At 42.8% G+C, this 13,414-nt stretch overlaps 1 protein-coding gene across 1 annotated transcript in view; it reads left to right on the forward strand.

The window, feature by feature from the left end:
- The first annotated feature begins 670 nt into the window (after positions 1–670).
- HIVEP1 (HIVEP zinc finger 1) overlaps positions 671–13,414 on the forward strand; it is a 139,360-nt gene continuing 126,616 nt past the window's right edge. The window contains exons 1-2 of the mRNA XM_081057677.1: positions 671–1,174; positions 4,136–4,279. Of these exons, the coding sequence (XP_080913803.1) occupies positions 4,240–4,279 (40 nt within the window). The 5' untranslated portion in view covers positions 671–1,174; positions 4,136–4,239. The remainder of the gene's footprint in view (positions 1,175–4,135; positions 4,280–13,414) is intronic.

Consider the following 13,414-nt stretch of genomic DNA (forward strand, 5'->3'; position numbering starts at 1 on the left):
TACCGCCCCGCCCGTCCCCGCCCCTCTTCTGGAACCAACCGCCCCCAACTGCGCGACCGGGCCAGTCCTTCCCCGGGCCGCGTGACCGGCCGGGCCCGCCCCACCGCCCCCGCCGGGCGCCAGTTCGCTCGCTCTCGCAGCCCCGGACTCCCGCCCCGCGCGTCCCTAACCCCGCCCCTCCACCCTCGGGCCGCGCCACCTCCTCCGTCCGCCCCCCTTTCCGTCCCAGTAGCCGCCTGGCGGGGCGGAGCCGCGGGCGGGCGGCGAGGTGAAACGCCGTCCCGGGCCCGCCCCGCCGGGGAGACCCGGGGCTCCGGGTTCCACGGGAGTCGGGAGCGGGGCACCCACCCAACCCCTACCCCCGGGCTGGCGGCCGCGCCTTTGCGGATGGGCCTCCTCGCCCGGGGTGACCCCCGGCCCTTCCCACTCCGAGCTCGCGCCTCAGTCTCCGCCAGGGGACGCCCCCTCCCCCGCCCGCGCGTAGCAGCCCGCGGCCTCCCCGCCTTCCGCCCCCGGGGATCCCCTGCCGCCCCGCCCACCCGCGGGAAAGCCTCGGACCTTGGCCCTCCCCCGCGCCGCCCGGCCCGAGCTCCTCGCGTTGCCCCTAAAGACGCTAAACGTGCCCTACTCTGCCCCGGGGAGAGGTAAAGCCCGCGCCCGCCCTCCTCGCCTCGGGCTCCACGGTCCCAGGGGGCCGCCTGCTCTGCCGCCGTGCGCGCCCTTAGCCTCGCTGCCCGGCACCCCTGTCGCCTCCTCCCCGGCGGCGGTCATGCAGAGGCCGGGGGCGCCGGCGAGCGCAGCCCCCTCCTCCGCCCGGCGCCTGCGGCCCCCCGCCGGCGTGCCCTGCGCTTCCCCCCCGCCCCCCGGCCGGCTCCCCTGTTTAATATTTCAGCGCTGGGTGGTGTGAGTGCCAGTCGCCGGCCTTGAGTGTGGCTGCTGTTGGGGCGGCGGCGGCAGCGGGAGGAGGGACAGAGCCGGGGGCCAGGAGCCGGGAGCAGCCGCAGGAGGAGGTCATGTTTGTGTTTGGGGTTGTCAAGTGAAGGAGGGATCCCAGGCGCCGCCGCCGCCGCCGCGTGGGGGTCGCGGAGATTCCGAGCTGCGGCCGCCGCCATCAGCAGCGCAGCTTCAGGGCCGGCTGCAGCGGCAGCGGCTCCGCCGGGCGTCCTGGCAGCAGGTTCGGCGCGGGCTCCGCGGTGGTGGCGCTGCAGCGGGGAGGGCGGCGGGAGCGGTGGGGGTGGGGCAGGACCCCATCCCCCTCCACGAGCGGGGGGCGTGCGGGCGCGCGTGTGTGTATGCGTGTATGTGCAACCGCCGACCTTGCAGAGGGGATGGCTGCGTGCGGGAGACACTTGCCACTTCTGGGCGCCCTCGCGGCGCGCGAGCGGCCCGAGCTGCGGTCCTGCGAGCTGAGCAGGTACGGAGGGACCCAGCCTCCCCACCCGCTTTCCAGCCGCAGACGCATTTTGCAAGAGGGTGGGGGGTGAGGGAGACCAGGCCTCGGCTTCCCAACCTCCCGGCTTTGTGGCTTTCTTTTCCTTTCGTTCTTTGCGCTAAGTGCCTGTTTACTCCCAGCCACCTGGGTAGTTTCTTTCCGGGTTGGGAGTACACGCCTGCAGCAGTTGGGAAGAGGGTTGTGGGTTTGGGCGCGGGTCGGATCGGGCTCGCTTTGGGGTCGGGCTGGTGAAGGAGTTGCTGCTGGAGGGGAGGGGGCGCTGGTGGAGCTGGCGGTGAGGAGGAGTCTCAGGGCTGCCGCGCTCGCCTCATCTAGTCTTCCACCAGCTCTCCGCATCCACTCCGGGCTCCTTCCTGAGCTGGCACTTCCATTCCCCCCACCCCCCTTCCTGGCATGCGAAGTGCTTTGTTCAGTGCAGCGTTGCAGAGGGGTTTTCCCAGGCTCCGCCCTCCACATTCATTCATGTTTTTTCTCCATGCAACTGTCTTTACGCTTTTTGATCGTGTCATGTTTTTCCTCCATGTAGTATTTCTTTCCTGTAATGGAACGATTTGTCACTCGTCCTACTTGCTACAGTGCAGCTGTCTTTGAAAATACCCAGTCCCTCTGCCAAGGATTTAAACATCGGATGGACAGCTAGGGACAGCAGTGAATGGGGTGGCAGAAAGCTGTTATAGATTGGGAATTTGCATATTTTACATTTTGTGTTCCTGATCTTACGGGAATCACGTGACAATGACAATTGAAGTTCACGCTTTAAAAACTTCCAAATACCTTGACCATTTAAAAGCTTTAAGTTTAACAAGGAATGTATTTAAGCATGCAATTTATTTGGCCCTAACGTCTCTAAATTTTTTACTGAATCGGAAGCTACGCGACTCCTATGGTGGATATCATTAATGCGTGAAGTTGAGGAACCGTATCTTTTATAGATCATTTTGCACAGTGCTAGATGAAGTACATGCAGAGTATTGGATCATCAGACTTCATATTTGTCTATGCAGTTAAAAACCTGCAAATATTTTTGGCAGTGCCTACATATAGCTGTATCGGGAATAAGATACTAGAGTTAATTGTAGCCTCCTTTTCTTCTATTCTCTGTTATAATGAAACCATACATTTCTAAAACTTTATACTGAGGTAGTACATGTAGTCTTTCCCATTCAGGCTTTCTTGAGAATTAACATTTGAGTGTTTTAGTGTGTTAGGCAGTGGCACATTTTATAGACCTTACACCCTATGTGGTGGATACTGTTTCCTAGTTTTACAGTTGGGAAATCTGATCTTCGGAGAGGTTAAGTACCTTGAACAAGGTTACACAGTAAGGGGTAAAGCCTGGCTTTGAACTCAGTCTGGTTTGACACCAAAATATATTGTCATGGCTTGTGTATACGGTCTCTTTAATAAAACCTGAGAGTAGATATTACCTCCACTGAAGAAATAAGCACTGAAAGTAACTGAATCACAGGGTGCCACGTTCCTTAGTTGCAGACCATGGGCATGTTAATTAACCTCTCTCTGGCTTAATTTTCTTATCTATAAAATGAATAAAAGATAGCTACCTTACCAGTTGTCTGGATTAAATTACCTAATGTGTACAAAGTACATAGGCACACAGTAGGTGCTCAGTAAGTATTGTTAATTCTGCAGTACTGGATACAGCAAAACTTTAAAAATTTCGTTTTTGTGTCTGCTTAGTGATTAATAGTTTTATGTTTAATGTTGTCATAATGAGCTCTGCTTATCAGCCATATTGCAGAAAGTTGAAACTGAAATTTTAGCTCAAGGATTCTTGAGGATCTTATAAAAGAAGAATCCCAGGTAGCTGATTTGGGGAGAGAGATGCTTACGTTTCTGATTATTTCTGCCTCGGCATATTATATTTCAGATCGTTGTTTTTAAAATGTGTAAATCAGGACAGATTAGGTTATGCTTCAGTAACAAATAACTCCCAAACCTCAGTGACTTAAAACAACAAAAGTTTCTTTTATGCTACGTGATCATCTTGGGTTGGCAGGAGTTCAGCTCTGTCTTGTCAGACTCACTGTCTAGAACAGTGGTGTTTCACAGCAGAGGAAAAGAGCTCTGGAGGATCTTCCATACCGAAATGGCCCCAGCCTGGAAGCGGTGCATGTCCCTTCCACTCACAGATCATTAGCCAAAACTGGTCACACATTTTAGCTACACACAGGAAGGCAGAAAGTGCAGTCCTACCGTGAGCCTAGAAGGGATAATTGGAATAATTGGAGAACATCTGCAGTAGCAACCACAGTATATTAACTGAATTAACTCAGTGAAACAAAATGAATGAGACATGATCCCTGTCCCCAAAAGTTTATGAATGGGCAGACTAGTACATAATACAGCATAACCCTTTTATAGTGTGATGTTATACTTCGATTGTACCTGGTAATGTTACTTTAAAACAACTCAGTGAATTTTTTCACTCTTCTTTGATAAAGGTACAGCGGTATTTTTTTCTTTTTTCTTAATGAGAAAGCCCAGACATTGGCAAAATGACATGTCCTGTGTTTAATTAAAAGTTGGTAAATAATCTTTGGGAGCAGTCTCCAGATTGGTTACCTTTGGTTGAATTTAGTTTAGTATTGTATTAAGCAATAACTTTTGAAGTGTCTTTTTTCCTTTGAAAGTACTAAAATGTGATTTTTATTTCTTTTTCAGCACATGGATTAATTGATGGACACTTAAGTTTATGGAGCTACCTTTTTGTGACCTGCTCTTCCTACAGTTTCTAAGAAGAAAAAGAGGCCCCTGAATCAAAGAAGATGCCGCGAACTAAACAGATTCATCCTAGAAATCTAAGAGGTAAGGCTCTGCATTAAAGAGAAGTCAGGTTGGCAATAAATCTTACAGTAAAGTATCTGTTTGGTGACAGGAATGGCACCTTGTTAGATATTGACCCTGCTCCATTTTTCTGGTTCACTTCTACTTGCCCTGCACAATTCTTATCTCTTAGGAGATGCTTAATAAATATTTATTGAATGAATTAATTGAATTTAAGAAAATTACAGTGCCTTCCCAACCGTTATATGTGGGTATTAAAGTTGGAGATTTACTATCGCTTAACAAGAACCGTATTTGGATCGAGAAATCTGAAATGGTTGGATATTCCTTGCCAACTGGATGCCCATGGATTTTGTTTCTTTTTTACCGCTCTCCCATACTTTTGAGATTTATTTTTGTGCTATCCAATACTTAGAGGAACAAGAAGTGAAGACAATAACTCAGACTATTCTCTTCAGAACTTGGAGTTAAACTGATCTATTTTTCATGAGGAAGCAATCAGTCAAAAATAGGTATATAATGTACATTTCATACAAAGACACAAACATGAGTATTTCCCCTGAATTATGAAGAGATATTTTAGTATTAGAAAAGTAAGTGTATTTTTGCTTATTGTTTTAAAAGGTTTGTACTGTTCCAATTTGTTTTATCAACTGGGAATGCCGATTATTTTTTATACCTATTTCACTTCATTAGATAAGAGTGTAGCAGTATTAAGCAATGAACTCTTAAAAGCAAATAATTGCACCCTGAGTAAAGTATCTTATGAAATATTTTCTGTTACAGAAAAAAAATTCTTACTTGCAAGGTAAGCAATGACTTAAAATTAAACAGATGAATTGAGAATGTTCTTTGTGAAATAAATTTGGCCAGTTACTGTAAGGTGATAATTGAAAATGTGGTCAGTGTTGTGGCCTGCTTGCATCTGGAAACAGTGCTTGTTTCCTGCTTAAAAGAACACTATCACTCTCTGCTGGCATGGCTGGCTTCCTTGGCCCAAGTTCAGATCGATGATTATAGTACCAGTGTTTAATGAGGTAAAGACTTATACGGGTAACATTAAGTGTTGTGTGTTGAAGTCTGATTTTTCAGTCACATAGAAAATGTTGAAAATTGACCTTGTATTTGCCTATCTCCCTCACTAGAATCTGAGCTCCCGGAAGTAGGGACTTTCTGTCATTATGACTGTAGGCAGAGCCTCCACACTCCTGGGTGTCAGCTGAAGTGGTCATTTGGAGGCCTGGGCCCAGCTTTCACAATTCATCCGCCCAGAGAAGGCACCCTGTTCCAATATGTGCAAAGGCAGCCTTGGGGCCAGCGGGTGCTGTAGCCCAGCACAGTTCCTGGCAGCTAATAGGAGCCAAGATACTTATTGAAGGAATGAATACATGATTATTCTGGAAGTATTATTCATTAGGTCATAAATATTAAATGTTTTTTATATGTAAAATACATATAGTTGACCCTTGAACAACGTGGGTTTGGACGGTACTGGTCTACTTATATGTGGGTTTTTTCTTTTTCAATAAATACAGTAAGTAAATTTATTTTTTCCTAACGATTTTTCTTAATTTCTCTAACTTTATTATAAGATTACAATATATAATACATATAACATACAAAATGTGTTACTTGACTGTGTTATCGATAAGACTTCCTGTCAACAGTAGGCTATTACTGGTTAAGTTTTTGGGGAGTTAAAAGTCATACATGGATTTTCAACTGTGAGGGCATCTGTTCCCCTAGCCCCTGCATTGTTCAAGGGTCAGCGTTACTTTATAGTTTAGATAGCATGATGACCCTGAAAAATGCACATTTTTAGATCATAGACTCTCTTCCTTTCTCTATCAAGTAAATGTACATCTCAGCATATATTTGTTGAACATCTTCTTGTGCCACTGTTATAGATGGTAGGGATAAAATGGTAATCACACATGGACCTGAAAAGAGTATAGAATTGAGGAGGGGAGCTAGGCAACCATATAACTGTGCTTGTGTGGTGAGGGTAGAACAGAGGTATGGCACAGAGGTAGGGGATTATATTCTGTCCTGGTTTGGGGGAGCATTTTGGAGTGGGGCAGGGTGGTGATTTAGGGAAGGAAAGTGTCGCCTGAACTGGGTTCTTAAGGCTGAGAAATTCTCCAAGAAGCTGACAAGGCAGGGTGAGTGTATTTCATCTGGAGTAAGAGCTTGTGAAGTAACTTGGGGAATCCAAGCTATTCTGAGTTATTCTCCGTTATTAGAGCATGAGAAGTTGTGGTGGTGGTGGTGGTGGTGGGGAGACGTAAAAGGAGGGAGAAAAGTAGGAGATGGGAGTGGGAGAATTAGGAGGAATCAAATAAGGAAGGTCCATCAAATCTGAGTCTAAATTTAGAATTTAGTTAAAAGTTTTAATAGTTAAACTTGCTTGTTTTTTGAAATTATAATGTTTTGAAAGTTTTCCAAGAGAATTTGAAATAAATTGGGTTTCGGCCCACCAACAAGAGTCTAGGAAGTTGCTTGACTAAGGCAGTTACAATTCTCAGCCATTAAAGAAAAGATCAGAGTAGATTAGCATAAGTCAGCCTACTAAAGCCCTGTCCTGGGACCTGGGGCCTCATCAGGCCCAGGGGAGAGGTCACCTTGACTGGGAGTGGGGGTGGGGAAGACTTCAGTGGGGGTGGGGGTGGGGGGGTTGTATCTGAGCCAGTTAGCTCACTCAGCAGAGAAGAATGACAGGAAGCTGTTCAGGTTGAAAAAACTGAGTAAACAAAGGCTGGGGAGTGCTAAGATGAGACACATTTAAAATTTTTGCTTTCCTTCTAAAAATGTATTTGAGGACTCTCTCCCGAGGCACAATTTGGGGGTTGAAGCAAGCAGGTAACCATTAGCTACTGAAATGAACTTTTTAGCATTTATTTTGTATTTCTCTGTGACAGTTGGAATATCGTGTTTGTTTTGCTTTACCTGTGACCTACTGGTTGGGCTTACAGAAGACTTAGCTTGTAAAGTTAGTAATGAAATGAGGAGAGGAAATCAGAAGACCAGCGAGGGAAGGGAGTCAGCCACAACCTGGCTCGCTGTGATGAGCACATTGCACATACTGCTTGCTTATACTGTCAGTAGGGATTTTCATTCAATAAATACATCTCCTCTTTTTTCGGCTTCCTTGGAAAATCGTCTGTAAATTGTTTGTCTTGTGTTTGGTCATTAAGTCAAAAATAAAAGATTTAAACTTTAAAAAATATCTCAAATTGTATATTTATTATGCTTCCATGGCAGTTTTAATTCTTAAAATATAACTTGGATTTATTCTTGGTGCTTCAGCTGGACTTGGGATAGTGCTGTAGATATGGAAAACCACAGGATACGGGAACATAATGTAACTTTCTGGAATATGAATTTTACTTTGTGGAGAACATGTGTACATGTGTGCATACTCATGTATTAAAGTATTATACACGTAAAAGGTACAATACAGGGATCTGTCATGGAGGAAGAGAGCGAATTTGCATGGATTTAAAATTCGGCCAGCACAGACTGTACACCCATAGGAGATTATACTTCTCTCATGTTGGGGAGTCTTTAGTGGAAAAGTAGGGAAGAACTGATATGTTAGAAGCAGGACGTGAATCTGGGGCATAACTGAGACAGAATTAGACCTGATAGGTGATCTGTTCACTTTGTAGGAGTGGGGTTTGTTGAATTCTGGTCTCTTCACCCTCAGCCATGTAAAGCAGACGGAGAACCTTTGTCTTTGGAGCTTGTTTGCATGATGCAGATGGATAGAGTTTAACACTGACATACACTGTGTGATGTTGAAGAAGAGGGTGAGACCTGCGCTTGGTGTTCAGAAGAAAGGCTGTGTATGTTATCCTAGGTACCCAGGCCACTATGTGGCCACGTCCAGGGCGGTAGAGCTCCCATGTGTGATTGTGGTGAGTGACGTCACGGCAGTGCTGTCCAACCCAGCGTCATTCCTTACTGATCACTGCTCTCCACGGCCTCTGGGTCTTTGCTTGGACCCTTGGGTGACATGGGATGGAGGTACTGGGGACGGGCAGGGGTTCCATGTCAGTCCCCTTAAGATACAGGGCTGTTTTTTTGTGCTCTGCCAGTCAATACTGTGAATATGTTTCAAAGCTTTGGAAAAAAAGAAAATAGGTATTACCTATTTTAGTTCAATTTGGGCCTAGGGTTTCAGAGACTCATCTACTTGAAGATTGAACATCAGCGTGGAAAATATTAAGCATTACACTTTTGAAAAACGTATTTTGAGAATTTGGTGTAGCTGTTTTTCATTTTCATTGGTTGAATGCATTTGGCTCTGAACACACTGAAAACAAAAAAGGAAAAAAACCCAGACTTATCTTCCCCCACTGAGAGCCAGCTTTATTATAATGTGAGAAGTAACCCTTAGGAAGTGACCAGAGCATAGCCAGGGACACACATGTGGGATCTATGGATGCTTGTCTCCTTATATAAGATGAATGAAGTTCAAAGTCCTGACTTGTGCTAGGACAAACTCACCACGGTCTGGCCTTGTTCTCCAGTCTGTCTGATGAATAGACTTTTGCCATTTCAGGAGCTCAGCACGCAAGTCCAGTATTCCTGTGCTTGCTCCTCTTTCTGGAAAGTCTCTCTTCCCCCTTAACCATTTCCAGTCTGTTTTCTTACTCCGTGTGGGAGGTGTTTCTGCCAAAGATTTCACTTCTTTGAGTTTCCCCCCCTTCTTCCTGTCTTCTCCCCTTGTCACCTCTCCTCCCCAGCATCTAATGAGCCTCCATTGCTTGTGTCTACAGGTGCCTCACCTTTTGATACTGAGTCATAATTATTTTCCTACAGGTCTGTCGTCTTAGCTGGATATAAATTATGTGTCTAAAAAGACTCAGTCATCTGTGCTCAAGAAAAGAATATTTACTTTAGGTCTTTAGCAGACTAGAGGGTTAAAGATGATTTGTGTTCATGAAATTTGTTTATTGGAGCCTTGAATAGCCAATTGAGTAGCCTCCGCTTAAGAAGCCTGTTAAAACGCAAAATTTAAATTGCCTGAGCAGTAAGTCGTTACTTAACATCCTCTCTAGGTTCTGTGACAAACTACTGATTTTACCATCGGCTAAGTGATACAAGAGTTAAGTTACCACAGCTGCTCATCAACGTTATCACATACAGCTTGGAACAAAAGGAGGTTATTCGAGGACTTGCTGTAATTATTATTAACTTTGTTTTACGTGAGATTTGCCATAGGACCCCAGGAGTTTATCTCTTCGAACTCTAATATAATGCCACATTTCCCCGAAAATAAGACCTAATTGAAAAATAAGCCCTAGCATGATTTTTCAGGATGACATCCCCGGAACATAAGCCCTAATGCGTCTTTTGGAGCAAAAGTTAATATAAGACCCGGTCTTATTTTGGGGGAAACATGGTGGTACAGTGTTCGGCTTCAGGCTAGCAGGGACAAGCTGGATTGTTGGTGTCTTTGTAAACTAGAGATAACATTAGATGATACACAAATGTAAGCATTTGGCACAAAGCCTGACACATGGTAAACACTCAATACAGAGAGTGGCCACTTGCTCTAAAAACCTGGTTTCTGTCAAACTCTTGAATTGCGTATGCTTTGCAGATAGAGGACAAGGAGGGACACCTGTAAAATGGTTCCTTGCATTTTGATGCTGCATAAAGTGCTCAGTGTTGATTACTGATATGTCTCCTCCTTGTCCTGACTACTCAAGGCCTGGGATTTGAAAGAGACAGGACAGTGCAGAAAATAACTTGGGAAGGAAGATTCTTACGCACTGTGCTGCCTCCTCAATTTGTCAACCTAGACTCATTCAAACCTTGCCTCATTTTTTTGATAACATTGAATGAAGTTAAATACAATATTTTGTGTGCACTTCGTTCTCAGGAAACCGATTTTTAGTATCTATTTTATTTTCATTGAACTGTTTTTAACTGTGCACGTTACAGTCATGTGGGATTGAAATGAGGTGCTGTGGTCATCACTGTTACTTAGATTCTGAGATGGTACCCTTTCTCCATCCTCTGCTTCCCTCCTGTGTGAAGACCAGAGAAACCCAACTGGGTTTTCAGGAGTAATCTGATTAATATGAATATTTTCATTTACTATCAATGTGTGGGCCCACTCCAGTATGCTTGTTTATAAAATCATTTACGATGAATAAAATGTTCTGTTTTCTTGTTATGTGGGATTATCTTGTTGAGTTTGTAAGTAGAATAGGTTAATTTTGATGATTTTAAGATAGAGTTCCAGCTGTGTATGCATTATTTTTCACATTTGAATGTTAGGTCAGGTGTTCTGTGCTGACAGCCTTGGAGTTGAGAAATCAGAAATCTTGTAAACAGCGCACAGCTTAGTTAAAAAAAAAAAAAAAACTGTATGTGACTAGCTAGAAAGGAAGTACTAACTTAAAAAAATGGTTTGTGATGATGTAGGTAAAAAGTTATTCGGTGCTATCATATTCAGTTTGACTAGGATAAAAATAGGAGAAAAAAACTTAATATAGCAAGCCTCTCTTTTTTTTTTTTTTGGGAGATAATTGTGCTACAGCTCATGTTGAGATCTTATTTGATGCCTTTTGAATACTTATTAACCAAATGCTTTATTCTTTTTAAAAGCAAATATAAAATGTAATAATATGATTAATCGGAGTAATGATTTTTAGAACATCTTTGCACAAAATATGTTCTGATGAGGTATAATTTTATCTTACCATAGAACAGAAAAAAACATAGTGTGCATAAAATCTATCATATATGTACATTTTTAAGCTCCACATTTGGAACACAGTGTAGTTTGAAAAAATGTTAAATTTGACTCTTGTGTTATCTGAAAAAATGTTTTATGAATAAATTAATTGCCTTATTTTTCATTTACATATTTAATCTTTTAAAACATTTTAACAGTACTCTTTGCATATTAATAGTGTGACAATTACAAATAATGCTCAGATATTCTTATAAATCACTTGATGTTTATAATAATGTTAGCCACTATTCACTATGACACAAAAACTTACAACCAAATAGGCTCCTTTCTTCTCAATACTCAAATCATCCTTTTAGAAGGTGTTGACCATATATGGTGCAGCATTGTATTAATTCTGAGTTTTTGTTTTTTACAACCCTAAAATGAAAAGATTTCAGAAGGTTCTAGAAATTTTCCACAATGAATTTTGTTCTAGAAAATATTCCAAGACTGTGCTACCATGCAAAAGCATTAAAAAATATATAGTGATCACAAAACAGTTGACTACTATGTAATTAACTAGAATAGCTGTCACCAAGTGTGAAACTGAACCATAGTAGTCTAAGAGTTATACCTCCTTGATTGATGCAAAGCTTGATTTTTATGGTATTTAGGTGTTTATATACACATATTTCTGGGTGCCTCTGTGATTAGAGTATGAATTTACTCAAACACACAGGTTGTTTTGCATTTTGCAGTGTGCTTATATGCGCTTATCTTCCAAGTCTTTCAGATTGGCCAGTGAAGAAAAAGATCAGATCATCATATAAGTGCTTAGTAGGTACGGTATCCAAATAGAAATAGATTACATATAATTGGGGCAATGTTTGGCAGTTTAAATAAAGATGAACTGAGCTGGTACACAGGTAGTTAAACAATGCAAGTGTGCCAGGGAGTTTTATGTTACTAGCTTCTTACATGCCTTTCTAAGAGAATTACACAGGTTTTACTGCTGGCAAGGACAGACTTTGGCGGTCATTTAATTCATCTTCCTAGTTTTACAGTTGAGAAAGCTGGTCAGAGATGTTTAAGTGAATTGATTTTGAGCAGCTTATTTGTATCTTGTTTGAGATGATATTTGTGGAGTGGTCTTTAGAATACATTTTTTAAATCATATTGCTTCCCATAGTTATTGTTTGCTGTGGTCCAGTGGCAAGAGGGAGGTTGTGTTATGTTATTTTTATGGTGATGAAAAGAGCTAAGCTGTTCACAGGTGTGTGTAGCAGGGTCTACTCACAGTGCTTTTTGCATGTTTGCTTATTTAATCCTAAAAACCATGTGAAATAGGAACATTATTGCCCCAATTTTATGGATGTGGGAGTGAGGTACAGAGAGGTTGCCAGTTGCCCAGGGTCCCACAGCTAGGAGTCAACAATAGCTTTGCTTTTAACGATCATGCTTATGCTTGTTAACGTTGAAAGTAGAAAGAGCTTTCCTGGTTCTTAGAGCTTGGAAGTGCCTTCCGTCCCTATTACAAAATAAAGCTTGTCGAGCATAGTGCATATGAGCTGAGGTTACTCAGGAGGTCAGGATTTGAAGGGCTTTGTTTTCCCCTCTAGGTCTTTAATTGCTGGGAATCCATTTCAGAGTTGTGTATGTGTACATTACTCCCAAGTTAGATTTGCCATTGTAAACAATCAAGGGAATTTCCAAACTCTTCAAGAGAGAAAAAATAGTTGTTCCATCAGCGATGTTTGCTCACAGGATTTGCTTAGTAGTATGTAGTTGAAAGTAGAGATGTTGTATTTAAAGTGGAGAATGACATTATTTAAATGTGAGTCTCAGCATAATAGTTGAAACTTAGGACATAAAGACTTAGAAACTATTTCTGGGAAAACTAATATGGAAAATATTAAAATTCTAAGTACATTATAAAAGAAAACATTGTGTAATTTTTCCTCATGCAGTAGGTACAAAAGAAGATAGAAAAAGTGTACTATTTTAGATATATGTGGACTCTTCCAGATTTCAGATATAGGCAAAGGGCAAATGAAGAACCCTTTTAAGGGATCGGGGTTAGGAGATTCTATGAAAAATGAACATGCTAGTGTACTATGCTGAGAAATAAAACCTCATACCTGCCTCCTAAGAGTTTTTAATATATCCTCAATCGTGTGAAAAAGATGTATAGGCAATATAAAGCAATAAGTATGTAATTTCATGTTATATGGTACCTGCAATGTCGAATTCTCAAAGGAAAACTGGAGCAAAAAAAAATCTGGGTGGGATAAAAGCAATCAGAAAATACTTGGAGGAATTAATTTTTTCTCAATGAAAACATGCATTTTTGAGATGGGTTTTTAAAGAAAGAAGGGATTGATTGGCGGAGAAAATAAGTTATGAGACTGGCAGAAAAAAGAATGGGGGGAAATCATATAGAAGTGCTTGTTGGTCTAGTTTGCTTG

This window comes from Rhinolophus hipposideros (genome assembly GCF_964194185.1).
Source record: "Rhinolophus hipposideros genome assembly, chromosome: 8".
Taxonomy (NCBI): Eukaryota; Metazoa; Chordata; class Mammalia; order Chiroptera; family Rhinolophidae; genus Rhinolophus; species Rhinolophus hipposideros.